This window comes from Dermacentor silvarum, chromosome 2 (assembly GCF_013339745.2).
Source record: "Dermacentor silvarum isolate Dsil-2018 chromosome 2, BIME_Dsil_1.4, whole genome shotgun sequence".
NCBI lineage: Eukaryota > Metazoa > Arthropoda > Arachnida > Ixodida > Ixodidae > Dermacentor > Dermacentor silvarum.
Window position 1 is genome coordinate 141190836 of NC_051155.1, and position 23602 is coordinate 141214437.

At 49.5% G+C, this 23602-nt stretch overlaps 1 protein-coding gene across 1 annotated transcript; it reads left to right on the forward strand.

Annotated features, from left to right (window-relative positions):
* The first annotated feature begins 212 nt into the window (after positions 1-212).
* LOC119441867 (RING finger protein nhl-1-like) lies at positions 213-22981 on the forward strand. The gene is given in 6 exon segments (XM_037706505.2): positions 213-1155; positions 12846-13772; positions 15359-15580; positions 18247-18969; positions 19666-20076; positions 20078-22981. Coding segments are annotated over 5 exon segments (1830 nt in total). The 5' UTR covers positions 213-1155; positions 12846-13343; the 3' UTR covers positions 20123-22981.
* Positions 22982-23602: the final 621 nt, after the last annotated feature.

Sequence of the window (23602 nt, forward strand, 5' to 3'; positions counted from 1 at the left end):
ATGCGGCATAACTCTCACCGCCGACGCTGCCATCTCTACACGCGGCAATAAGTCTGCTGCGCGCCGCTCGGCTGCTCGCCGAATACGATCGGCAGCGCGGCGAATGGCTCGAGAGGAAAACCAACAGGTGTGGGTGTCGGCCCGCGTAAGAAAAAAACCGGATTGTCCGCGTGCTCTCGCTCTCGCGAAGGGTGTTTTCGGCGGGCGTCGTGATGTACGCGCGTCGCGCCGGAGGCTGCTGCTGCTGCGGCGGCGCCGGCGGCGGCCACGAGGTGTGGGAGACGCGCTTGCCGCAGCTGTTGTTTCTTCTGCCGCCGGCCCGACAACGCATCCTGGAGCGCACGGAAGCGGCGTGTGACCGTGCCACCAGCGTCGCTTCCGCTCGGACGTTTCCAAGGCGAGGACGACGAGCGCTGCCGCTTTCCAGCTTCAGTGAAAGTGTCGGGGTGTTCCGCGGGGGTCTAGTCTGACCTGCCCCTCACGGCTCATCGGAGGTGTCACGGCGTAGCCGCGACCTCGCCCCGGACAGAGCGCGACGCGTCGTCGTCGTCGACATGACCGCGGCTGCGTCTGAGGCGCGGCCTTGTCGCCCGCCTCACGTGTGTTAGCTCCGCGAGCGTGTTGTTGTCGTGCGTGCGCGTGTGTTGGAGTGTCGATGAATCTCGCGCGGACTGTTGCGAGTAGCGCGGCGGGCTATCTACCGGAAGGAAATTTGCATAACTGACGCGCGCCTGACTATTACCGCATAAGGCAATCGCTGTGCCGACCGAAGAAGACGACGAGGAGTTGCGACGACCGCGACCATGCGCCGCTGCGCTGGTTTTGCAGCGCTTGACAAGGACGTGGTCGGCGCTGTGCCGAGGTAAAGGACGCTGTCGATGAGTTTGCGCGGCTGCTCTTGAAAGCCGCGGCTGCGACCGGCATGGCCGCGGTGCTGGAGCACAAGGACGTTGTTGGCGCTGCCGCTCGGCCCGTCGAGTCGAAGCCCCAGCTGTCGTCGTCGTCGTCCTGGTCTAGACGGAATGGTGTCAGGAAGGCCGCGGCAGCGATCTTCAGGTCTCTCAGCTTCTCGATCCGGCAGCGCGATAACGGCGGTAATGCGCCGGACAGCGGCGACACCAGAAGGATCCTTGCCTGTGATCGTGGCAAGTCAAGGTAAAATGTTCTTTCGTTCGTGTACTTGGGTGGCTGTGCGTTTTGATGAATGCAGGAAGGGGGTTGGGAGGTGGGTGGTTTGACCGAAGGCGCGATATTGCCCGCGGAAGCGCGACGTCGCTTTCATCCGTTCCTATACGCTTGCCTTGAGCTGCCTCGTGTCTTCGTCCCTGTACGCGTAGAGAACGCCCCACTTGTTCAGGAGACACGGCGGCAGAGTCCGATCGGTGTTTTATGTGTGCACACTTTCTGTGTAAACTCTTCAGGTCCGTCGTTCTGGTGCTTGGGTTTGGTTTTCAGTAAGCGTTGGTCGTCGTTAATGCTCACCGCTGTCTGTTCTTACCTTTCTGGTTGAAATCTTCTTTTAATCAGATAAGGAAAGTCAGCAGATGAGCCGACACGTCGGAAGATACGACGCTGCACGCTTGACATCATAAATATTCGGTGCGCACTTTATTTTTTACATTGGATGCTTTACGCCACGTTGCCATTGCACTGAATGATGAACTAGTTGTTACGTTAAGTTTTGTTGGAACGCTTCGTCAATGTGGAACAAAAGTTCATTTACCATACCGCGCCTACAGAGGAAACGCTGAATTTCGACGTAGCCTGTGCGCGCAACATTCAACTGAGAATAAGGGCGACCCAAATTTACTCGCTCGAGGATCCTCGGATTCCTCGCCCAAATGTCGTCACTCAGTTCCAGGTTGCGCGCTCTGATTTCGACGAAATTCAGCATTTCATCTTGTGAGCGTTCCACAAGAGAGAGAGAGATACAAGCTTAAATGATATGCTGGAGGTGTTAGCCTGGCTGTCGTCCATAAGCATTTGTACCCGACTGTATGCTCCTGAATCTCAAGGGTGACTGCTCATTTTGCTCAACAAAAATTGATGAAATATTTTACGGCCCATTTTCCAGGGTAGGTGTGTGTACATTCCTGAAGTGGGGGTATCAACTTGAAAACGAAAGCGTATTGGAGTTGCATACCGGCGGGAGGAAAATTAGGTGCTTAGCAGTCCACGGCTCACATTCGCTGTCTCCCACATCGATGCTTCGACAACGGGAATTCACACGAGGCCACAAAGAAACGAACAATCTGGAGCGCCCGTGCGCTCCCTATACGCGTACTGCCACCCTCGAAGAAGTGAAACAAAAATATGAAATGGGAGATGAATTGCTGCTTGAAGCGCCGACAAAGCAAAGCAGGTCGCGCGGGAGCGCGGGCTCTCGCTTCTATAGGCCCACGGACGACCGGGATTCTCGAGCTCATCGCGTCACGAGCGCTGTAGTGCCTGGGCGGTATATACTCAGTATGTTCGTCGCATTCCTGCTCGTACGCGAGAGCCAGCAGGGGCGTGTACTACGCCTGCGCGCACTAAGTCCCACACGCCGCGGTGTTTCGGTTGCCAGCCTCGTGGGTGACGTGGGATCGCGCGGGATCAAGCGCGCATTCTCAGTTTCCCCCCGTCGTTGTACACTCGGCGCTGCTCTTCACATTTCACGGCCACAAGAGCGTCGCGAGAACCAAGAGCTTTGCTGAACTGTTCACTATATATGGCGCAAAGGAAGGAAAGTGTTGCCGAGCCGCTGGGAAAGTCCGTACATCCGGAAGGAAATCAGACAGCGTTTCCATGCATAATGCGACGTTTTATTGTCGTCTCGGAAATATATAGAAAAGGGGGGGAGGAGGAGGTGGGAAAGAAGAAAAGGTGGCACACGGCGCAAGGGCAGCTGCCGCATGCCGATTCGGCTGACGTAAGTGATAACAGAAAGAGTGGAGAAGGAAAGGCAGGGAGGTTAACCAGTTCAGCACAACCGGTTTGCTACCCTACACATGGGAGCGGGAAAGAGGGGGAATGAAAGATGGGGAGGAGAGAGAGAGAGAGAGCACACAGCACAGCACACACATCGTCAGTCACAGTCCGTCACTCTTGCGTGGTACCTGACATCACTGCCACAGCCGCTTGTCCAAGCCCGTTGCTTTTAAAAACCGAAGTAGTCCCTTCGTCGCCTTCAGCTGCGATGATTTTCACGAAATGTGAAAATCACTTCAGCTGACATTGGTCTGTTGTCAAGGTGCGCTAGAACGGACGCCAGGGACTGTCTCTGAACATTATATTCAGGACAGTCGCATAGAATGTGTTCCAGTGTCTCCTCGCAAAGACAGGCATCGCAAAGAGCGTTGTCGGCCATTCCAATCAGAAATGAATAAGATTTAGTGAATGCCACCCCTAGCCATAAGCGATAAAGCATAGTGGCTTCTCTTCGGCGGAGTCCAGATGGCATACAGAGATGCATCAAAGAGGGCAGGTGGTAGTGACGATTGCTCCGGTTGGTCTGGCCGCTGGGTATGCACCATAGAGAGAGCGTGATCTCCTGGGCAAGCACTCGAAGTCTGCTGGCAGCGTCGGACCGTGAGAGTGGTATGGCCTCTTCCTGTGTGTCGTCAAGAGCTGCCCGAGCGGCATTATCGGCGTCTTCGTTCCCTATGACACCGCAGTGACTTGGAAGCCACTGAAATGCCACGTGGTGTCCTTTCTCATGTGATGTATGGAGTAGGTGCCTAATATCAAATACGAGCTGTTCGTATGGCCCGCGACGCAGAGCTGATAGCACAGATTGTAGGGCTGCCTTAGAGTCACTGAATATTGACCATTGTCGAGGTGGTTCCCGATTGACGAAACAAAGTGCAGCGCGAAGAGAAGCTAGTTCCGCAGATTTCGATGTCGTTGGGTGGTCAGTCCTGAAGCTGATGGTAGTAGCTCTTGCTGGGACAACCACAGCACCGGACGAACATTAGAGGTTTGTGGAGCCATCAGTATAAATATGTACACTGTCCGCATACCTCTCGCGTAGAAGAAGCAGAGACAGTTGTTTCAGCACAGGTGACGATAGCTCAGATTTTTTCTTGATTCCTGGTACACTGAGATGTACTGTGGGGCTAATAAGACACCAAGGGGGCATCCATGGTTTAGATGCAGCGGTGAAGCCCGAGGGAAGTTTGTCGTTGTACTTGATGATAGTTTTAGAGAACGATGCTTGGCGCCTGTCTGAAGGTAGTGTTGCAAGGTGGTGATAGGGGGCACGTGCAAAATGTCTGATGTGCGTTCTCAGGGCTTCCACCGTAATGTGAGTTTGCATCGGATGGTCCCCAGCAATCGCAATAGTTGCCTCTGTTGACGTGCATCTGGGCAAACCAAGGCAAACTCTGAGTGCTTGAACTTGTTCTGCCTGCAGAACACGAATATTTGTCTTATATATTTCATATATATTTTTCATATATGACGCAATACATGCCTCGTATGTATAGTGTATACAGGGTCATATATAATGGTGCAGCCCCGTACTCATACTAATATTACACTGGAACAGTTCGTAAGAGTGGATACCTGTCGATTGGGAAGACGGCTGTCTAATGGCAAACAACAATTACGAATTAAAAAAAAAATTCTGGGTTCGGCCCCAGAACCGCTGGCTTACCGCACATTTAATAAGCAGCATCCACTAGACTAAAGCATGTTTCTATCTCTTCTAAAGGCGCGTCATGCTGGGTCCATCAGTGTTAGCAAACAACGTGTCAGTATACGTATGGTCAGAATACGTATTCTAACAACTCTTGTTCGGGTTGGTCAGGACCGCCGACAGCAAACGTCTCCGGGCAGATTCGCCAACTTGCTTCCGATTGTTAGTGCGCCGACTGTTAGAAATCAGTCTCGGTTCCTCATCTCCTAAACTACCTACAACATGCCTACAGAGAGCTCTTTGAAGGCAGTTTAGAGATTTTAAGAGCAGCGGAAGACTTCACTGTTTGTGCGCACATGCAGCGATAATGGCACGATTATGAGATTATGAGATTATGTAATCTCATATTTGACGTCCGTTGAAAAGGAGTAGCCGATGTGTTGGTATACTTTCAGCTTCATCTCACTCTAGCTAACCTTTATGCTCAGCACTATAGAACGTACAGTCCCAGCGGAAGAAGGTTAGCACAAGTGACTGGTCGCCGGACCGGCAAAATCACAACACGCGCGACACAAGTGACTGGTGGCCGGAGCGGCCAAATCACGACACGATTTCTTATCGGCCAACCCTGCTTTGGAAATTGGAATGTGTCGCTCCAGCCAACAACCACTTATGCCGCGTGTGGTGATTTTGCCGCTCCGGCGACCAGTCACTTGTGCTAATCTTTTTCCGCGGGAACTGTAAAGCTGCAGCGGAAAAAAGATTAGCACGAGCGACCGATCACCCGAACAGATAAATCGTGGCACGCGACGCTGTTGTTTCCTTATAGCACGCCGAAAACGAGAGTGCCAAGCACCCCTTCTTTGAAACATGAATCATGTGGCACCTTAAATATCAGTGTACACGGGAACAAGAGCGCCGCGTACCGCAATTTCCCCGCTCCGTTCATCGGTCACTTGTATCAATCTTTTTCCGCTACAGCTGTACAGGGTCGACCACATCTAAGGTGAACACCTTATTACTATTCAAGACATCATAGAAGCCGATGTTCAGTACATAATTCGAAAAATCATTATTGTGTTTATCGACACCATGATTACACATCGTATAACGAACATTTCACTTGTGAAGTAGAATGAACGCTGTAGTTTTACGGGCTTGAATACTGATGAGGTGTTCACCTTAGATATGGTCGACCCTGTACATTCGGCTACCCGGCCGGTGGCGACCGGTGTTGTGTTGCGGGGCAACAGTCGTGGAGCTCTGGTTTATCGAGTTTCTCGCAAGAAAGAGTTGGCCTTGCCTTTGGACGGTCTAAATCAACGTTTGTTTATCGTGACGTCACACCTTGTAATGATTTATAGCGGTTGTACGGGTCAAATGACCTGCGAATAAGTTTTAAGATACTTGTAACAGCACTCGGCGCTCGATTCCTCTGCTAGTAAATGCGGCAGCCCCTACACGCTGCTGTACGCGATCATTGGCACTGCACCCGTGCCAAGCGTCTTACCGAACCTGATTACCGGTGTGCTGTGACGCTTTAATACCGCGCGTGTTGGACATGGCACCTGACACCCTGCGCTGCAATTACAGCCAGCGGAAGTTTTCTGGCTTCGGACATCGACGTTGCCCTCGTAAAAAATAGCCCCCCCCCCCCCCCCCCCCCTCACCCCCGAAGAAAAACAACGTTCACTTCCCCGAAACGCGTGATTTCTCGTTTTTCATTCGAAGACCAGCAGGAAATTCAGTAAGAGGAAGAATAAACGCCAGTGAAAAGTGGGATTTTTAAAAAGAGCAGTCAGTCTCGGTGGCGGATGAAGAAAGGGCAGGACGGCTTTGTACATATATGGACAGTACGAAAAAAGTATACGTATTGCCGAGATTACAGTACTCCACATCATGCGGACAAAACAGAGTTCTTCATTTTCATACGCGAACAGTGCTATAGTATAAAGAACTCAACACTTGTCGGCTTCGATGGACTTCGTTTTCTGAAGGTGTAGTGACAACGAATGCTGCTCTTTCATGGTAAGACGGATACAGTGCGAAAAAAATACAAGGACGACTAAAGAGCGGACAACACGGGCGCTTCCATTGCTCGTATAGTGCCCGCTCTTCTGCCATCTTCGTATTTTTCGCGCTGCACACTAGTACCAAACTCACCCAACTTTCCATCTTGAGTCCTGCTTGGCTTGCGCACTGGCAAAATGATGTTAAAGGAAAGTGCCAGTAAGGGGAACATCGGCTAAGTTTTGTATGTTCACGTCAGCGAACCGCTCTTACGGTCAGAAACACTTCTGGACGCAGGCGTGAATGTTCGGCGACACCAGCAATGTTCGCGACTATTAGCAAGAGCTGTTGGGCAGTCATAGTAAATTGCCGAGCGCATTCATGCAGCTGCGATTTCTGAATTAGACGTAAAACGCCGAAAGAAACGAAATGAAAAAAAAAAAAACATTGGTTGGCTTCAATTTATTGCGATAGCAATTATATGGACACTTCTACCGGATTTCTGCCGTCACCGTCATCGTCGCCGTGGCCGTGAGGTTCCCTATAGATAAAATCTTCGCCGCGCGCCGTATGCCCGAGCTGAAGCGTGCGGGGACGCGCGCTATCACGGAGAGCGAACACACTCAATCACCCACGCGCAAGCAAGGAAGCGGGAAGCCAGCGCCGGAGGGAGCGTGGGGGGGGGGGGGGGGGGGGGGGGCGCACTTCTACGCTGCCAACAACTGCGCTCGTCGCTCGTCCGCACCGTCTCTTATCTCCACACGGCTCTAGCTGACCTTTATGCGCCGTGCATTCGCCGCTCAGTTTCCGTTGAAGCGATAGACCGCACGTACCTTCGCCCGCTGCGGCGTATATACGCTCGCTGCCAGCGTTTTGACAGTCGTTGTCTGCAGTCGTTCAGTGTGATCTATTCCTGTTTGTTTGTGCGCGCTCACACCACGCTTGTTCATTCAGTTAGTAATAGTCGGGCCACATTTTCCAACGCACGCTACACATGCAATGCTGCCCGGATCGGCAGTGCAGCACTACAGGTGTGTCCCTTCGCACGCGCTGCCCACGGGAAGCGCTTCTCATCAACATCACGGTTTCACACGCGCCTTCTCGTGGTAATCGAGTCTCTCTTCATGTCGGTCTACTTACGCCGCAGCACACCTGCTTACTTAATCAGCTCATGTTTACTACAATTCATATTGCTACCAAAGCCGCTCACCTTACTTCGTATGACATTGCTGTGTTGCTATCGCATTCATTGCTTCGCCCTTAGGGCGAAACTATGACATTTTTTGACACACACACACACACGCACACGCACACGCACGCGCGCACGCACGCACACACACACACACACACACACACACACACACACACACACACACACACACACACACACACACACACACACACACACACACACACACACACACACACACACACACACACACGCACGCACGCACGCACGCACGCACGCACGCACGCACGCACGCACGCACGCACACACACACAACACACACACACACACACACACACACACACACACACACACACACCACACACACACACACACACACACACACACACACACACACACACACCACACACACACACACACACACACACACACACACACACACACACGCACGCACGCACGCACGCACACACGTACATTGAAGCGCAAAGTGCATATTTAATTGACGGAACTGTGATTTATTGTCGAAAACGTAAAATAGCTGGCCATGTAGGTGTACCAGGTTAAGAGCCATCCACGTGGAACTTTCTTTATGGGCTGTTTTCGGTGTGACCAAAATGCATTCCGCAGGGGTGCCGCTGTAAGTAGGAAACACGCTGCGAGCCCATGTAGTTTGTCCGTTTGCGGTGTTCGTCGCGCCGCATGAAACAGACACGCCGTAGACACGCTGAAACTACGCTAGCGCTACTGTTTGCGGGATTGTCATGCTGTTGTTGTCCACGTAATGCGTTTGACCTCATGGAGCGTTGAGAAAGTCGTCCAGCTCTCGGCGCTAAATAGCCTTATCGTGGAGCGTTTAGTGCTAATAGTGTTTTCTCGGAGACTGGAAGGTCTTCAGGATCAGCGTATTACTGTCTCCGTGCCGTTTCGCGAGTACATGGCGTGGGGGCTGTGAACTGCAAACAAACCACCGGAAACACTCCTGCTAATAGTTAAGGTCAGCAACACCCACAAAAAGACAGCTCTCTAGCCAGCCTGCCGTCCTGCGGCGTGAGACTCTATATTTGGCGTCCCGACCGAACTCCGTACATGGAAATTGCACACTTCGTCCTGAGATACAGCCTTATCAAGACGCGAGCGCCCTGTGGACTGGTGCTCGGAGCACATTTTGGCCCGTTGTTACTTGCGTCCCCTTTTATGCGATGCCCGTTTAATTTGCTCGTTGAATCGGCGTGACACCTGAGCGAAGCGAAGACAGAGCGCCGAGAAGCCGTAGCCGAAGATCCGCCTGCAGTTACACGCAGACGATCATAGGGCGTAAAGACAAAGGCAAACCGCAATGATCGATCCGTTGAGGAAAGGCGGTGCCTCTATTACGTATTGTGCCGGCTGTCTGCGGTCGGCTGCTGTGCGAACGTGTTATTTTCGGTAATCGTACGGCGAAGGGACAGACAGCGACGATGATGATGATGGCGAAGTCGTGAGGATTCCGTGTCGGCGCTACGACAAAAATGGATGGAGAAGACGCGTTATCTAAGCGCATTTACGTGTATACGTATATGCGTACTATGATTCTGGGAGCGCGACGGTGAAAGTGGTGGGGTGAACGTTGCCGAGGCGGCCAATTACGAGCTTGCGCAAGGAAACGTGACGGAAAAAAAGAAGAAAAAAAAAAAAAGAAAAGGAGCGCAGTGCGTGCACTTGAGTATGTCCGGGTGCGACTTTGACTCGTGGTTGACGGTGCCAACTTTGTGGAAGGCGTGCCGTGCGGCTTTCGTGTTCCCCGTGGCACTTTTTGTTTGGCAACGGCGCCAAGAGTCTTTTCGCCTCCGTGGTTATGGTGGTTACAACGTACGTCTCGTTTCGGCGTTTTGTATGTGTAAGGGTTCTTACGCGGGCTCGTATTAACACACAAAAAAAAAGGTCTTACGCTATAATTCTTCGTAAGAGAAAATTTTACCCAATCCTCATGCTGGACATATCATCAGCGAAGGTGGCCGCACAGGGCACTTACAAAAGGAAGGCTTTGTGAATTCTGCCTGTAGTTCCAGATGTAATGGTTGAAGCTGTAAAAATAATGATACATTTACATCTTGTTAAACGTTTGCGGTGGATACTTTTTGGCGATCAAGGAGTGCATAATACAAAAATGCTTGAATGTGGGGTATTAACAAGAGGGAAAGTTTATGTGCAGGAAAAGTCTGGTAGGTCTGTCTGTGTATGATTAAACTAGCCGCCCACCACGTGCTAGGAAAGGAAAGGAGGGAGAAAGATGGCAGGGGAATGCCGCCAATCGCTTCCGTTCTTGGTCTTCCATCCTTGCCCAGTGCGTGCCTAGCTGTCCAGAGCATATCCTAAGGGCAACCTTTCTGACTAGACGAATGCTATCCGGAGAATTCATCGGGGAGGCGTTTGAAGTCCTGACGTCACCGAAAGCAGTATCGGGAATTTGAAGATAGGCGTCGCTGCCCTTTCACATTTATCGGATTTTCTAGCACGCCGAGCAATCCACTCGCGGTAAAAGTGATCTGTGACTACAGAAGCATACCATATCAATCTAAGATATCTGAATATATAGTGTTAGGAAGTACTCATCGGGGAAAATACTGCCGATAAACATAACACATTTACACAAAACCATTAAAAGTATTAAAAAGAACATAAACAGTGAACAACTTCCATTATCGTTTAACTCTTTCACTTGCTTGGTGGTTCTTCCTTGCTGTTGTTTGGTTCGTTGCTGGTTCTCTTTCTGACTGGTTCTTCTCCTTGCTGGTTCGCTTTATGCTCCTTTCACGTTCTTGTTGGCCCATGGCGCGTCGTGGTGATGGGAAAAGTATGTACGGGACTTCTTCACTTTCCGTAAAGAAGGTGAGATGAAGCTCTCGTGATGCAAGAGAGATTCGAGAGAGAGAGAGATTATTAACGCCGAAAAATGTCAGCCGGGCTACATGCAGGGGCTTGCTACTTCAGATGGAGGTGACTGAAATGACAACAAAAAATGCAAACAAGAAATTATAGTATCAATAAAAAAAGCAAAACAAATAAAACCCTGATATTTCAAAGGTCAAGGAGTGTCTATATGGGTTCCGAGGCTCGTACAGAACGCGTACAGGATGGGTGCCGAACGGGACATTAAGAGCAGTTCGACAAAAAAAAAAAAGAAAGAAAATTGTTGAGCGGGACTGAAACTGTCTTCCTTTGACAGGAGTTGTCGAAATTGAAGGTAATATGAAAATTTATTAAATTCTGGGGTTTTACGTGCCAAAACTACGATTTGATTGTGAGGCACGCCGCATTTGGGGACACGATATTAACTTTGACTACTTGGAGTTCTTTAACATGCACCTAATGCACTGTACACGGGCGTTCTTGAATTTCGTTCCCATCGAAATGCGGCCGCCGCGACCTTGCGCTTAGCAGCGATCGCTTTAGCCACGAGGCCAACACGGCGGATAAGCACTATTACGAGCACAAAAGTGCAACCGCCGGTAAATGTTAGGAATGCACCTTACAGTGTTCAGCAAAGGATATGAATCGAAACCCTCAGGTTACAGAATGCGTTGGCTATATTCTTCTGTAAGGGTCAAGCAAGTAACGCATAATATTTACGGATCTTTATATTCCTTCGTCTGCTCTTGCTAGACAAGTCTACGACATCTAGTCGAGGGCAGATGAGGGCTCCTCTGCTGAGGATGCTTTTTGTACTCCCTCTATATGGAAACCGCGACACGCCTCCGACGTTCTTCGCGTATGTGCATTTTCCCCAACGTCGCGCGTTCGTCAAAGCTGGCTTCTCCACCATAAGTTTCCATGTGGAGAGAAGCCAACTTCGAGAAGTATAGTCGTTTGACACGGTGCATCCTCTATAGTTATACGATTTGAAATATCTGAGTGCGCAAGCAAACCAACTTTACCGTTGCCGCGGCACGCCTCGTAAAAGAAGAATAGCAACTTCGAACAAATTTGTGGCGCTGATAGGAATAATATTTCATTGTTTGGGCTTGACATTTCAAAGCACACCGAGACTTTGAGAGAAGCCTTAGTGAAGGGCTGTGGATAAATGTGGACTATGCCAGGTTTCTTTAACAGTGTACCGAAAACTCGCTACACAAGAATGTTTGCTCACCGCCACCCAGAAATTGCGGCCGCGGCGGCCAATAATTGAACCCGCGACCTCGTGCTCTGCACAGCGGAACACCATAACTATATTGAGTCTTCGCAGCGGTACTGTCGGCAATGACTACACATTAGCAGTCCACTTCCCTCAGTAAAGTGGTATTCGCAGGTAGATGCTTAGGACTTGGAGTGCGAAGCTTCGCTCATTATCACTCGCACTTTGCTGCTACCTGATGTGAAAGTCTCTAGAAAAGTTTGCGAGGGTTTGAAAAGCATAGACGGATAGGGTTGATGCGGGGCCGGTAAGGGTAAACGTTCTCGCTTTGATAAATACTGTTCGATTTGATTTTCGTAATTCAAACTTTGAGCAAGAATGTGTTATCGCGACACTGAAAGCCACAGAGAGCAGCGCCGGGAATATATGAACGGGTGCTGTTACCGAGCATGTGCTGCGCGCTTGAACACTTGATCGTACGGGAAGGATTGCTAACGTAAAGAAAAAAAAATAGGCTACAGTTCACAGCTTTATGTCAGTGACGTGAAGCTTTACAACATCCCCAACTAATGTCGATATTTGGAGTAGTAGTTATATTATGCTACTTTTTTTTTCACTTTTTATTAGTTGCCAATTACTACCTCAGTGTTTACGAGAAATTAAGACGAAGAGCATAAAAGGAGTAACAAATAAGCGAAACCTATTCGCATTGTGGAGAAAAGACTGCCTGTATTTTAGGGCTTTGTGCAGCAGATTATTATTATTATTATTATTATTATTATTATTATTATTATTATTATTATTATTATTATTATTATTATTATTATTATTATTATTATTTAATTTGTAAGACGTGTCGGATGAGCTCATCGATAACACCGTATTGACAAGTGTTTCTTCCCATCCTCTTATCGCAGGATTCCGCAGCCGAAGCTAGTTCACTTCCCCAGCAAGATGGAGGTGAGAACGGCTCCCGCGACTCCTACCTGTAGTCCCGCAATGCCTCCCGTTTCCGACTACCGGAGTCACTTCAACAGTCCCTCAACGTCGGCCGGAGGCCCTGCCAGTTCCGCTTCTCCCTCAATGCCGCCGGCCACGGGCGGTTATCAAGGCTCTCATCACTCCTCGTCAAACGGGACTTCCTCGTCGGCTTCCACCGAATCCATACCTACAAACCCCCACGCCGCAGCGGCGCCGACGAACGTGCTTTCACATTCGCCGCAGAACGGCTTTCATTCTTCGACTGCGACGCTAAACGGTAGCGTGAACGGGCACGGCATCGCGAGTTACTCCCCAGCCGACGCGACGAACGGATCTGCTCCGCACGTCAACGGGCGGCAGCAGCGGGTGACGCCGCGCAGCGACAGGCTTCCATCACCATCTTGAGTTCCAAGGGCACCGAGAGTCTCAAGGAGATGGTGCAGTGTCCCATCTGCCTGGACCGCCTGCACCGACCCAAGATGCTTCCCTGTCAGCACACCTTTTGCTTCCTGTGCCTGCAGAACAGCGTGATGTCGGCCGACGCTAGCCGGCTACGTTGCGCCAAGTGCCGATCCGAGGTTCCCCTGCCCAAGGAAGGCATCTCGGGTTTCCCGTCCAGCATTCACCTGCAGAACATCCTGGACCTGCTGGAGTCGGACTACGCCTCGATGGACGAGCTGCTGCAGTGCTGCGGCTGCCAGACGGTCAGCGGCAGCAGCGTGTTCTGCGAGCACTGCAAGCTCTCCTACTGCTCGCTCTGCATGGCCAGGCACGTGGAGGAGTTGGCCAAGCAGCTGGGACACATCGCCGACCAGCTCGACGCGACCGTCGACAAGATTACGCTGCGATTCAAGAAGTTCGAGGTTTGGATTCTTTTGCACGCTTCGGCGAGGTCGCGTGTGCGTTAGGCTCGTGCCGCTTGAGAAGGCATGCAGCCTTTCGCGGGAGCGAACCCGTGCCAAAGGATAAACGGCTCGTTTGCCGGGTGCTGCGCCAAGTGCGAGTGTGATCCAAGCGATGAACCGCGACTAAGCTTATAGACAGAATATTGTTAGCCGTATTGCTGTGAGATTTATTAGCGTTATATTCGTTTTATCAATATGCAGTTGCAAGACCATGTTATGCCAAGCATGAAGCCAAACTCAGAAATAGACACTGCTACTTGGCTGTTCTTCGCTGCGCACTTTTGTAACCGTTTGCAGTGTTTTCATTCGAAGATAGCAGTGCCTTTTATGGTGATTTCGTGGGATGCTTATATAATTATTTGGAAGGCCTTGCATGAAGATTGCTCACTCTGCGCCGGTGTGACGTCCTGCCAACCGTTTATTTTTTTTAGTACCTGCTAGCTTGTGTACATAACAAAGATTATCACGAAGTGCGACTAACGGAATCTTATTCAGAAGCTATTGCTTTCCGTCGAAGTGTGAAAAGCAAGGATGCTTTCTGTAACTTACCCGCTTTGTTCAGTTTCACGCACGACGTGGCGACCGTAGCGGAATAATGCCTTCATTTATTCCCAGAGGAACAAAGAAATAATGTGTAACTTGTCATACCAAGGTAACTACTCAACTATTTCCAGATGAACAAAACAAAAAAAAAGTTCTATTTGTGCATCAAGTTACGAATTCCCCGAGAAAGACGTGGTTGCGTTGTGTCAGAAGCAGGTGACAAGAATTGAAACAGCGCTTCATGTAGTGGGACGACGTTTATGAGGGCTGTTGAAAGAGATGTGTAAGAATGAATGCTTCAATAGCCCCTATGAAGATAGCGAAGGGTTCTATGTTTGAGCGGCATTCATTCCAGCGAGTACACGAGAAAGTGGCTTCAAAGGGTGTAAGGAGACACCAAGGACTCGGCTCCATGGCACCATAACTACCTCTCCAAAGCGGATACACCATCTATTTCGCGGCATGGGACTATATGTTCAGTGCTGCTATGCAGGCTTCACTTGTTGTGGGCTTTATGGTGATTCGAGAATGCTGAAGTTTGTGAAACTCGGAGAAGAGATGAGCCAGTTCTTCCGATATAGAGAGAAAGAAATATATAGATTGATTAACGTTATCGTGCGTAACTTTCACTTGCGTTTTGCTCACGCAGAGTTCACAATGATCGCTCTGTTATATTGAGCGAGAGAAAGAGAGTGAAAACAAGAGGTGAAAGGCAGAAAGGTTAACCAGATTAAGTGTCCGGTTGGATACTCTGCAATGGGAGATGGGGTAAGGGCAGAAAATACAAGAAAACAAGAGAAGATTAAGTCGAATCGCATACACCAAATAGCGGCCTGCAGATTTTGACGCAAGCTATACTAGGCTAAGAACTATCGCGTTTGCGCGAGACAATAAATGTTTTAACGTTGAACGCGTTCGGCAACATCGAACAGTTGTACTTGGGGAGCCACAGACGACCCACGCGTTTTGTGTTACCCCAAAACATCTCGCTTCGCACGCAGTCTAGCCAGAGCGACATCCAGTCCAAGGTTCGCCTGGAGGCCGAGAAGCGTGTCCGAAAGATCCGGGACTCGGAGGCACAGCTGCTGCTTCGCGTGGAGACCGCCAAGGCTGCCGAGGAGACGGGCCTCCACGAGGTGGTGCAGAAGGTGCGGGCAGCTGCCACCGGCGCGCGCCTGTTCTCGTCCAAAGGCTTCGACGCGGCGCAAGACCCCAACGAAAAGGTAACTAATTCTCCGAGTGAGACCTTGTTCCATAGTTTCGATAGGTGACGATCTTATTACACGTGCAGAAGCATTTCGGTCCTATTAGTGAGCAGGATGGCTAGTTACTTAGAACATGGGGTTGCTCAAGCTCATCCCGACATGTCCTATGCATCGGCCGTTTCTATCTCTCTTCTTTTTTTTTCATCCTTGGTTGTAGTGCAGTTGGTTATGACGCCGTGTTTTCAGGTCGATAATTCAATAGAATAACGAGTGTCCACGTGCGTTTCTGTGCGCGAGCTTGTGCAGCTTTAGTTTTGTTCATGTAACTTGATTTAAATTGTTTTTTTTTTTTCAGAGATTGTGCAATATTTACGAATCACGTATCGAAGCCACGTGACGACGTTTCCTTTTGTGGGCGGGTCGTCCGAAGCCTGGGCCCTGGGGCGTAGCCAGGGGTGGGCACACTAACACTCCCCCCTCTCTCCCTCGCCTCCTTACTGCCTATGCTAGAATAATGTAACGATTCTATTCAAATATCATTTCTTATCGCGGTTCTCAGTGGACAGAGGGCCGCTCCGTCCACGTTATCACCGACGATCAGCCGGTCGTGAGAGGTAGATGCTCGATAAGTAGGAAGAGAATTGAGCAAAAGGAATCCTTTATACCGGCATGTATGTACGTATACATTAAGATAGCGATTTTTTTTAATTTTTCAGTTCATTTCGTCTTCTGCTTACATCTGTTATTTCTAACTGTAATTATGAAGCTAGACAGCCGCGCAAATACTTTTTTTTTTTGTAACCAAGAAGAATAAGAACACACACGGTTCTCATAACAAACTATTGCGAGCGAAGCGACATGCAAATGCTTGTGTCGACACGCAGCCAAGTAAACTTTACCGCCTATTAAGTGCCTTATACGCGAGCCATCTTTGATACTACGCACTGTAACTTTACGAATTTCTAAGGAGTTAGGCTGGCATTTATTGATTGGAAAGTTTACCTAGCAGACACTTTCGCTTTCCGGAAATGGCACAGTTGTCGTGTACAAGCGGAAATGACTAACGCTTGTGTATGCGAGCGACTTTGCTCACACTGGAGACGGCATGCGAGCACGGGAATGATAACTACTACTACTACTACTACTACTACTACTACTACTACTACTACTACTACTACTACTACTACTACTACTACTACTACTACTACTATACTACATAGTGAAACCGAATGTCGTCGTTGTGTTAGTGGTACAATAATTCAAATAAGTGAGTAACAGGACTCGCAGCGGCAACAATACTGTGATTCACATGGTTGTGCTAGTTGCGAAAGCGCGTGCCATCGTCAGCAGTTGTTTTCCAGGTCGTCGCACACTCTGCAGTATACTGTGTCGTCACTTAAATGTTCTTTTTTTTTATTCCTTTGTTGTCTAGACTTCTTTTCTGTTTAGTTGCCGAGCTCCACTAAACGAGTCGGGCGATGAGAGCGACCTCATTTCTTGCTCCTTTTTAAATTTGTTCGGGTGAAAATGAAAGAAGGCAAGGACGCTGAAGAATTGGCCGACAATAAGAGATGAGGAAACGTGTCCAGAAACGCGGAAAGTACTCTGTCGGTGACCGCCGAAAATGGCCCGACTGCAGTGTCGTCTCACTTTTTAAATTTTAATATAGGGGAAGAAAAATTCGAAGGCAGGCTTTTTTAATGCATGTTACCCCAAGGTACCAAGCACTACTCCAAGAATAAAGAAGAAGAGACAACGAGATGAAAATAACAAGGCCCACAGTATGACACAAGTTAGAAGCACACACAAATTGTCATTGTAAGCAGCAGCCCTAGAAGCATGCTGTAGTTATTTGGGTCTCCACACATCTCATATTGGTTGGGAACATCGCGTACAGTTCGCGAACATCGCGTACGAAAACGTGTGTACACCGAAATTAAGAATTACGCCATGAAACAGAACGTTGACAACCACCAAAAATCAGCGCGAGACTTATTCTGCTAGGGATTCATGATTACGTCATTAAAGGGTCTTGCGGCACTGCCAGGTCGTAAACTTAGGAATTATATCTCTTGATTAACTGTTGACTGACCGGTAGAAGTCGTCACATAATTAAACACATTGTGGGACTGGAATGATGGCGAATTTATCTCCATTTTCTTTATTTCGTACGTTTTCCATTTTTTTCTTTTTTCGTTTCTCTATTATTGCTCGTCGTATCACTTGTTATAAAAGATGAAACGCACTTTGAGAGGCTACTATCTGTCATAGGCGCGTAGTGCAAGTGTAGTAAAGACAAATGCCAGCATTCACAAAATCGTTCTATAGGTTGGGATGTTCGTGAGAGACGATCCCATCCGGTCATGATGTTTGGCGTATTATTAGCAAATGCGACCGGTCAATGGCAAAGTGCATTTACAAACGAAAAGCTTTGTGAACTAGGACCCAGAAGGATAAGAAATGGTTGACTTCGAGGGCCGGCTGCACTAAGCTTTTCGTTCGCAAGTGCCCTTTGCCGTTGGCCAGCGTGCTTCGGTAATGATACGTCCAACATCATATGATATTGGCTGGCATTCGCTCTTACGAACTATTCTAGCGTGAGCGGTTTTCTGTGGACACGGGCTCATTTGGTTGAGGCTGGTATAGCGTGACAGTATAAATGTTTCTGCCCACGATGCTATCAGATTCTGGCCTTCATGAAGCTACACCGCGACGCCGGCGACGCACTGTCGGAAGTCACTGCAGTGGGCAACACGCAATTGAGCTTCGACCCGGAGGCATTCAGCGTCACGATCGAGTGTCGGACGGATGCCGTCGCCGAGGACGACGCTGAGCCTCCGGGATCTCCGAGTGGCAGCCCGGAGACGACGCCCTACTCTGCTTCTTCGCCGGCGAACGCCCTCACCTCACCCGGCCCGCCGGCGCCCGACGCACCGAACCAAAGCAAGGCGGAGCTTCAAAGGGTAGCCGCGGATGCCCAGTCTCGCCTGTACCGATCCAAGTCGTTCCTGGCCCGCATGAGGCTAGGCAACGGCCTGGTGCAGCGGCCGTCGGGCGCGGCCGTCTCCCCGTGGTCGTCGGAGATCTTCGTCGTGTCCATGGACAACCACAAGGTGCTCACCTTCGACTCGACGACGGGCCGGTTCCTGCGCTCTTTCGGCAGCCGGGGCCAGCAGGAGGGCGAGTTCCTGTGCCCGTTCGGCATCGCGTTGTCGCCGATCGACCAGGAGATCCTCATCACGGACAAGTGGAAGCACTGCATCCACGTGTTCGACAGGGACGGCAACTTCCTGCGCCAGATCGGCATGAAGGGCCGCTCGGCGGGCCACTTCCGCAGCCCCGAGTCCATATGCGTGGACAACGCCGGGCGGATCTACGTGTGCGACACGTGCAACCACAGGATTCAGGTGCGTACGTACGACCTGTCGGCGGCTTGCAAAGTGATTTGCGGGATTGGCCGCTCGAGGCACTTTGCGTGTATTCCCGAGCTTTCACAGCTCGGAAAAACACTTTTATGTAGCACGTATTGAGCAACACAAAGCTGTATCGCGAGTTTCTCATGTTGCTCTACAATTTTCTCATTGACACTTTTCATCTAATTATAATGCTTGAGAAGTTGATTATTAATTAAGACTAATTATGCACTTAGGCGGAATAAAGAATAATCTGAGTATCTCCAAGCGACGGTAAACAGTATTACATTTGTTCTGTCCAGCTACGTAGCATTTGCATATTTTTAAAGTTTTGCTAAAGTTGCGTGGGACATCCTGTGTAGCTGGTATATATCGAAGTCCAAAGAGCGCGAGTGACGCCACAAGCATGAACAGAAACGTCGAAGCGCTGACCTTCAATTGACGTCTATTGCGTATTGGGTGCGGAATTACAATACAAAGGAAGGAGATAATTCAAGAGGAAGGGAATCTCGACAACGTCAACACACATGCATGTGATATCATATCATATAGGAATAGTTAGTTGAAGGTCAGCGGCTTCATCGTTTCTGTTCTTGCTTGACCCGTACCTCGCGCGTTCGATCTGAATGTATAGCTTTTTTTTCCCCTTCCTTTGCTTCGGCTACCATTGAGTGCTTTATAAACGCGCAGGTGCTGGACCACGACGGCATCTTCCTGCGCGAGATCGGCACGCACGCGCAGCCCGAGAACGCGTTCAACCGGTCTCGCAGCATGTTCCAGGAGCCTACGGGCGTAGCGGTCAGCGCCGACGGCCAGCGCGTCGTGGTGTGCGACTTTGGCAGCCACCGGGTGCACGTCTTCTCGAGCGGCGGCGAGCACCTGCACACCTTCGGCCAGAAGGGCGCGCTCAAGGGCCACTTCATGCACCCCGAGTGCGTGGCGGTGGACGGCCGGGGCTTCATCCTAGTCGGCGACAGCGGCAACGGCCGCGTGCAGATCTGCCGCCCGGACGGCCGCCACGTGCGCACCTTCGGCAACAAGGGCTCCAGCAGCGGACAGTTCAGCTGGATATCGGGCATTGCCGTCACAGCGCAGAACGAAGGTGGTCGTGTGCGATTTCAAGAACCACTCGGTGCAGGTCTTCTGAAGACTATAGGTCGCCCGGACAGGGGACCTGTCCCGGCTCCTCGTCGCAGTTCTGTTTTTGTTCCTGTCGCCTCGCGCGTCCATTGCGCGCGATATTTTTTTCCATCGTGCTGGTCAATTAGCCACGTACGCATGACATAAGCGGCATTAAGCGCACGCGCCGTGTACGCATGAAAGATGTGCTTGGCATGTGCGAATACACTGGTATGCGTTTGCATACCTGCAGATCAGCGCCGTGTGTGCTGTTCGAGACCATGGCCCGTATTCACAAGGAGTTTTTACGGCAGATAAGGTCGTGGTGGAAAAACAAAATGGACCAATAGCGGCAGCAAACATATGCTTAGCTGAGGCAGCCGACCAACCAGGAAAAGTTCTTACGAACAAAAAGCTTTGTGAATTCGGCCTCAGTAGTGCGCATGTGTTTCGGTTCAAAAGGTCGAGCTACGCAAATGCGACACGTCTGCCATTACGAATGGCTACCCAAATGCTTGTGAAAGCTTTCCTATTCTTTGCCGGCGCTCAGCGTGTGGATCAGAGCCGTCCACTTCACCCCTGACCCCAGATGAACGCACGTATGATCGTACTGGCCATCCCTATGTTCACGTGACACCTGTGGCATTAAACGAGCGCACTAAAACGTGCGCGGAATCGCGGCCCACCACATGCCGAACGCGTGTGTCAGCGCTATCTATACGCTTTCTTACAACATGCTCTCCAAGGGGCTGAATCATGACTTAGAAACGCGCGCTCACGCGCATATGCCGAGAGAAATAGTGCACCAAGGTAGCCGACGGCCGAAGTACTGCTTAGGAAGTTAGTTTCGAGTGTGCAGTTTGCCGATTCGCTGTATAACTTCTTATTACCAAACAGCGCCACCAAGTGTCGGGCTCGGTGCAATACGATATAAGCTTGGATGAGCGCATGCACGTTCCGACCTCCAGTGACAGCTAGCTTTGACCATTTTAGGCAGTTGGGCTTCTTGGAGAAATGAAAATCCCGCATGTTCTTAGCAGCTCTCTAAATCCGAGTGGACGCTTCTCCGCTTTAGGATATTGTCACGGCTTTCCGTTTTCTGTGGTGCCATTTTCGATTGCTATGTCCCACTTTCATTTTTTGTGGTTTTGTTTTCCGTAGTTTTGTCAACGAGTCGCCGTTAGAACTGCTTCGGAAGCAGGGAAAAAAGAATCTGATGATTGGAATTAGTCTAAAGATGATCGCAATGTGGGGGAGATGATCGGAAACAAAATTCAGTACACTGAATTTACATGCTTCTATTTTACAACTTTGTTGCGGCTGTCGGCTTTGTTAAAAATTTCCGTCCAAGCCTGTGCTGAAAAAAAATAATAAAGAAGACAGGCACAGCACCATCGAGCGTCTTGTAAAACTGTGCTGTTCCAGCTCCTTTTCTTGTTTTTGCGGAAAACACACTTGGCGTTTCCTTAGGTGTAAAAATTAGCACAATTACAGGAATTCTCAGCCCGAATTTTCTGCGCAAGGATATGAAAAAGAGTCACTTAGGAGACGAAAGTTGTCATAGTGCCGAAAGTTATTTCAAAGCTGTGTGGGTGAGAGGTCACATAACCAAAGCAACCAGGCCTCCAACTATTTATTAAACTGCTGAAATTTAAATAACTAGTTGATACAAGAAAATATACTGTCGCATTGTAGTGACCTTGCTACCACCTGAGCAGTTTGACCGTTAATAGAGCCTCATTACGTCGTTTGATTTAATGACAGCAATCCTGGGATTGTAGCGTGGGCAGGCCAGTCTGGTTTCGCAAAAGAATTTTTTCTCCAATTGCAATAACGTAGCTGAGAAATGGAGCGTCTTGTATGCATTTATTCATATACACGAGCTGTTATTTCTACGTTTGTAAGCATGGTACGTCGCCTAGGCCTCCATAGGTATATTTTCTTCCTAAGTGTAAACACTCTTTGAAAAATCCTATAAAGATACGATCGCAAAAACGAAAAAAAAAAAAGCTGCATCAAAGCTTCTTTGTACCGTCTCTAGCGCAACATTTTAAGTGATGGCACTCTAGTGGCTTTAATGAGCGCGTTGCTTTCGAAGCGATGGATGGTCTAGAAGGCGGCACTCCGGCTTAAGTAGTCTCATACGTCGCAAAAAAGCAGTGTCAGGCGTGCCCTTTCAACGACCTTCGAAAAGAGCGATCACCAAACTCAAGGATCAGTGAAGGTCCAGGAGCGCAAAACAAGTCCATAAGCAAACGACAATTGACTTGAAATTAAATGAATATCAGAGTAAGTTCGAGAAGTTATAAGATGATGTTGGATCGCAGTGTTCACAGTAGTCTCGTCGCGTGATGTCGTTTGTTTTAAACTCTATGGACACCTGAAAGACGTTAAGAGTGATCAGCCTAATGCGCTTTAAGGTGCACTTTTACTCGTTTGTCAGAGTCCAAATTTGTATTTCACAAAAGAAAGTCGGGCGAAGTCATGCACATGAGCTGCCACCAGGATGTGGTGCCACCATAGCAGAGTAACAGTCTTGGCGATCATCAAAAGTTGTCTGTGGCAGCGGCCTCTCGTTGAGAGAATCGGACAGAGCTCGCCGATTTCGACGTTCGCTGGCATCAATAGTCGTTGAAAGAACACGTGTGACACGCGTATAGAAATAGCTTGACGACGATTTTTGGATCAACGGATCTCGCTGCATTGTATATAGTGGCTGTGCGCGGAAGTGCCTTCTCTCGCTGCAAGACATGGTTGGTATCCCATGAAGCTTCGAGTGTAGATTCTTTGTGTGCATTAAATGTTGATGTGATGAGTGAGCTCCACTTCTCGTTGGAAACCTCTGCTGTGTGTTCTTGTATGAAAATAAAGCTGAGTTGTAGTTTTCGCCCTTTTTTCGGAAGTCGGCACAACGGGACGTTGTTCCGTTTGCTGCTAAGCGCGGCGGCTACCGAACGTCGAAAGCGTGATCCTCACTAACCACGCATATACAACGGTAAGTGTGGATTGTTTTCGCTCCCGCTTTCGCATTTTGTCGAATCAAGTTTTGTTGAAGGCTGACGTCGAGGTTAAAAAAAAAAACGGATGTGGACACACTCACACCTGTCAATGCGTTCGCTTGTGTTGACGATATAGGTCGCACTTCTTCTATACATAGACGAGCTATAGCAAAGAACAGGCGCCTCTTGCTATGAACTTTTATTAAAGGCAGTAGTTGATTCTTTATGGTATGCGATATGTTGCCACAAACCCTCTGTATTGCTGGCACAAATCCTTTCGAAGCGCGTTACCTGCTAGAACTTCGTCCTCCCTGGAAGTTCTAGCAGGGATGAATGAACAACAACAAAGCCAAGGTCAACATTAGTGTACTTTGAGCCACAACACATGTCGCGCTGCTGCGATCGAACAACGCTCGTGCATCTGCACTTACGGCTCGTGTAACACCTCTTCATTTACTCTAGCTGTGTCAGTTCCATCCACTAGAGGCGCTATTTCCGAGAAGCTTAGC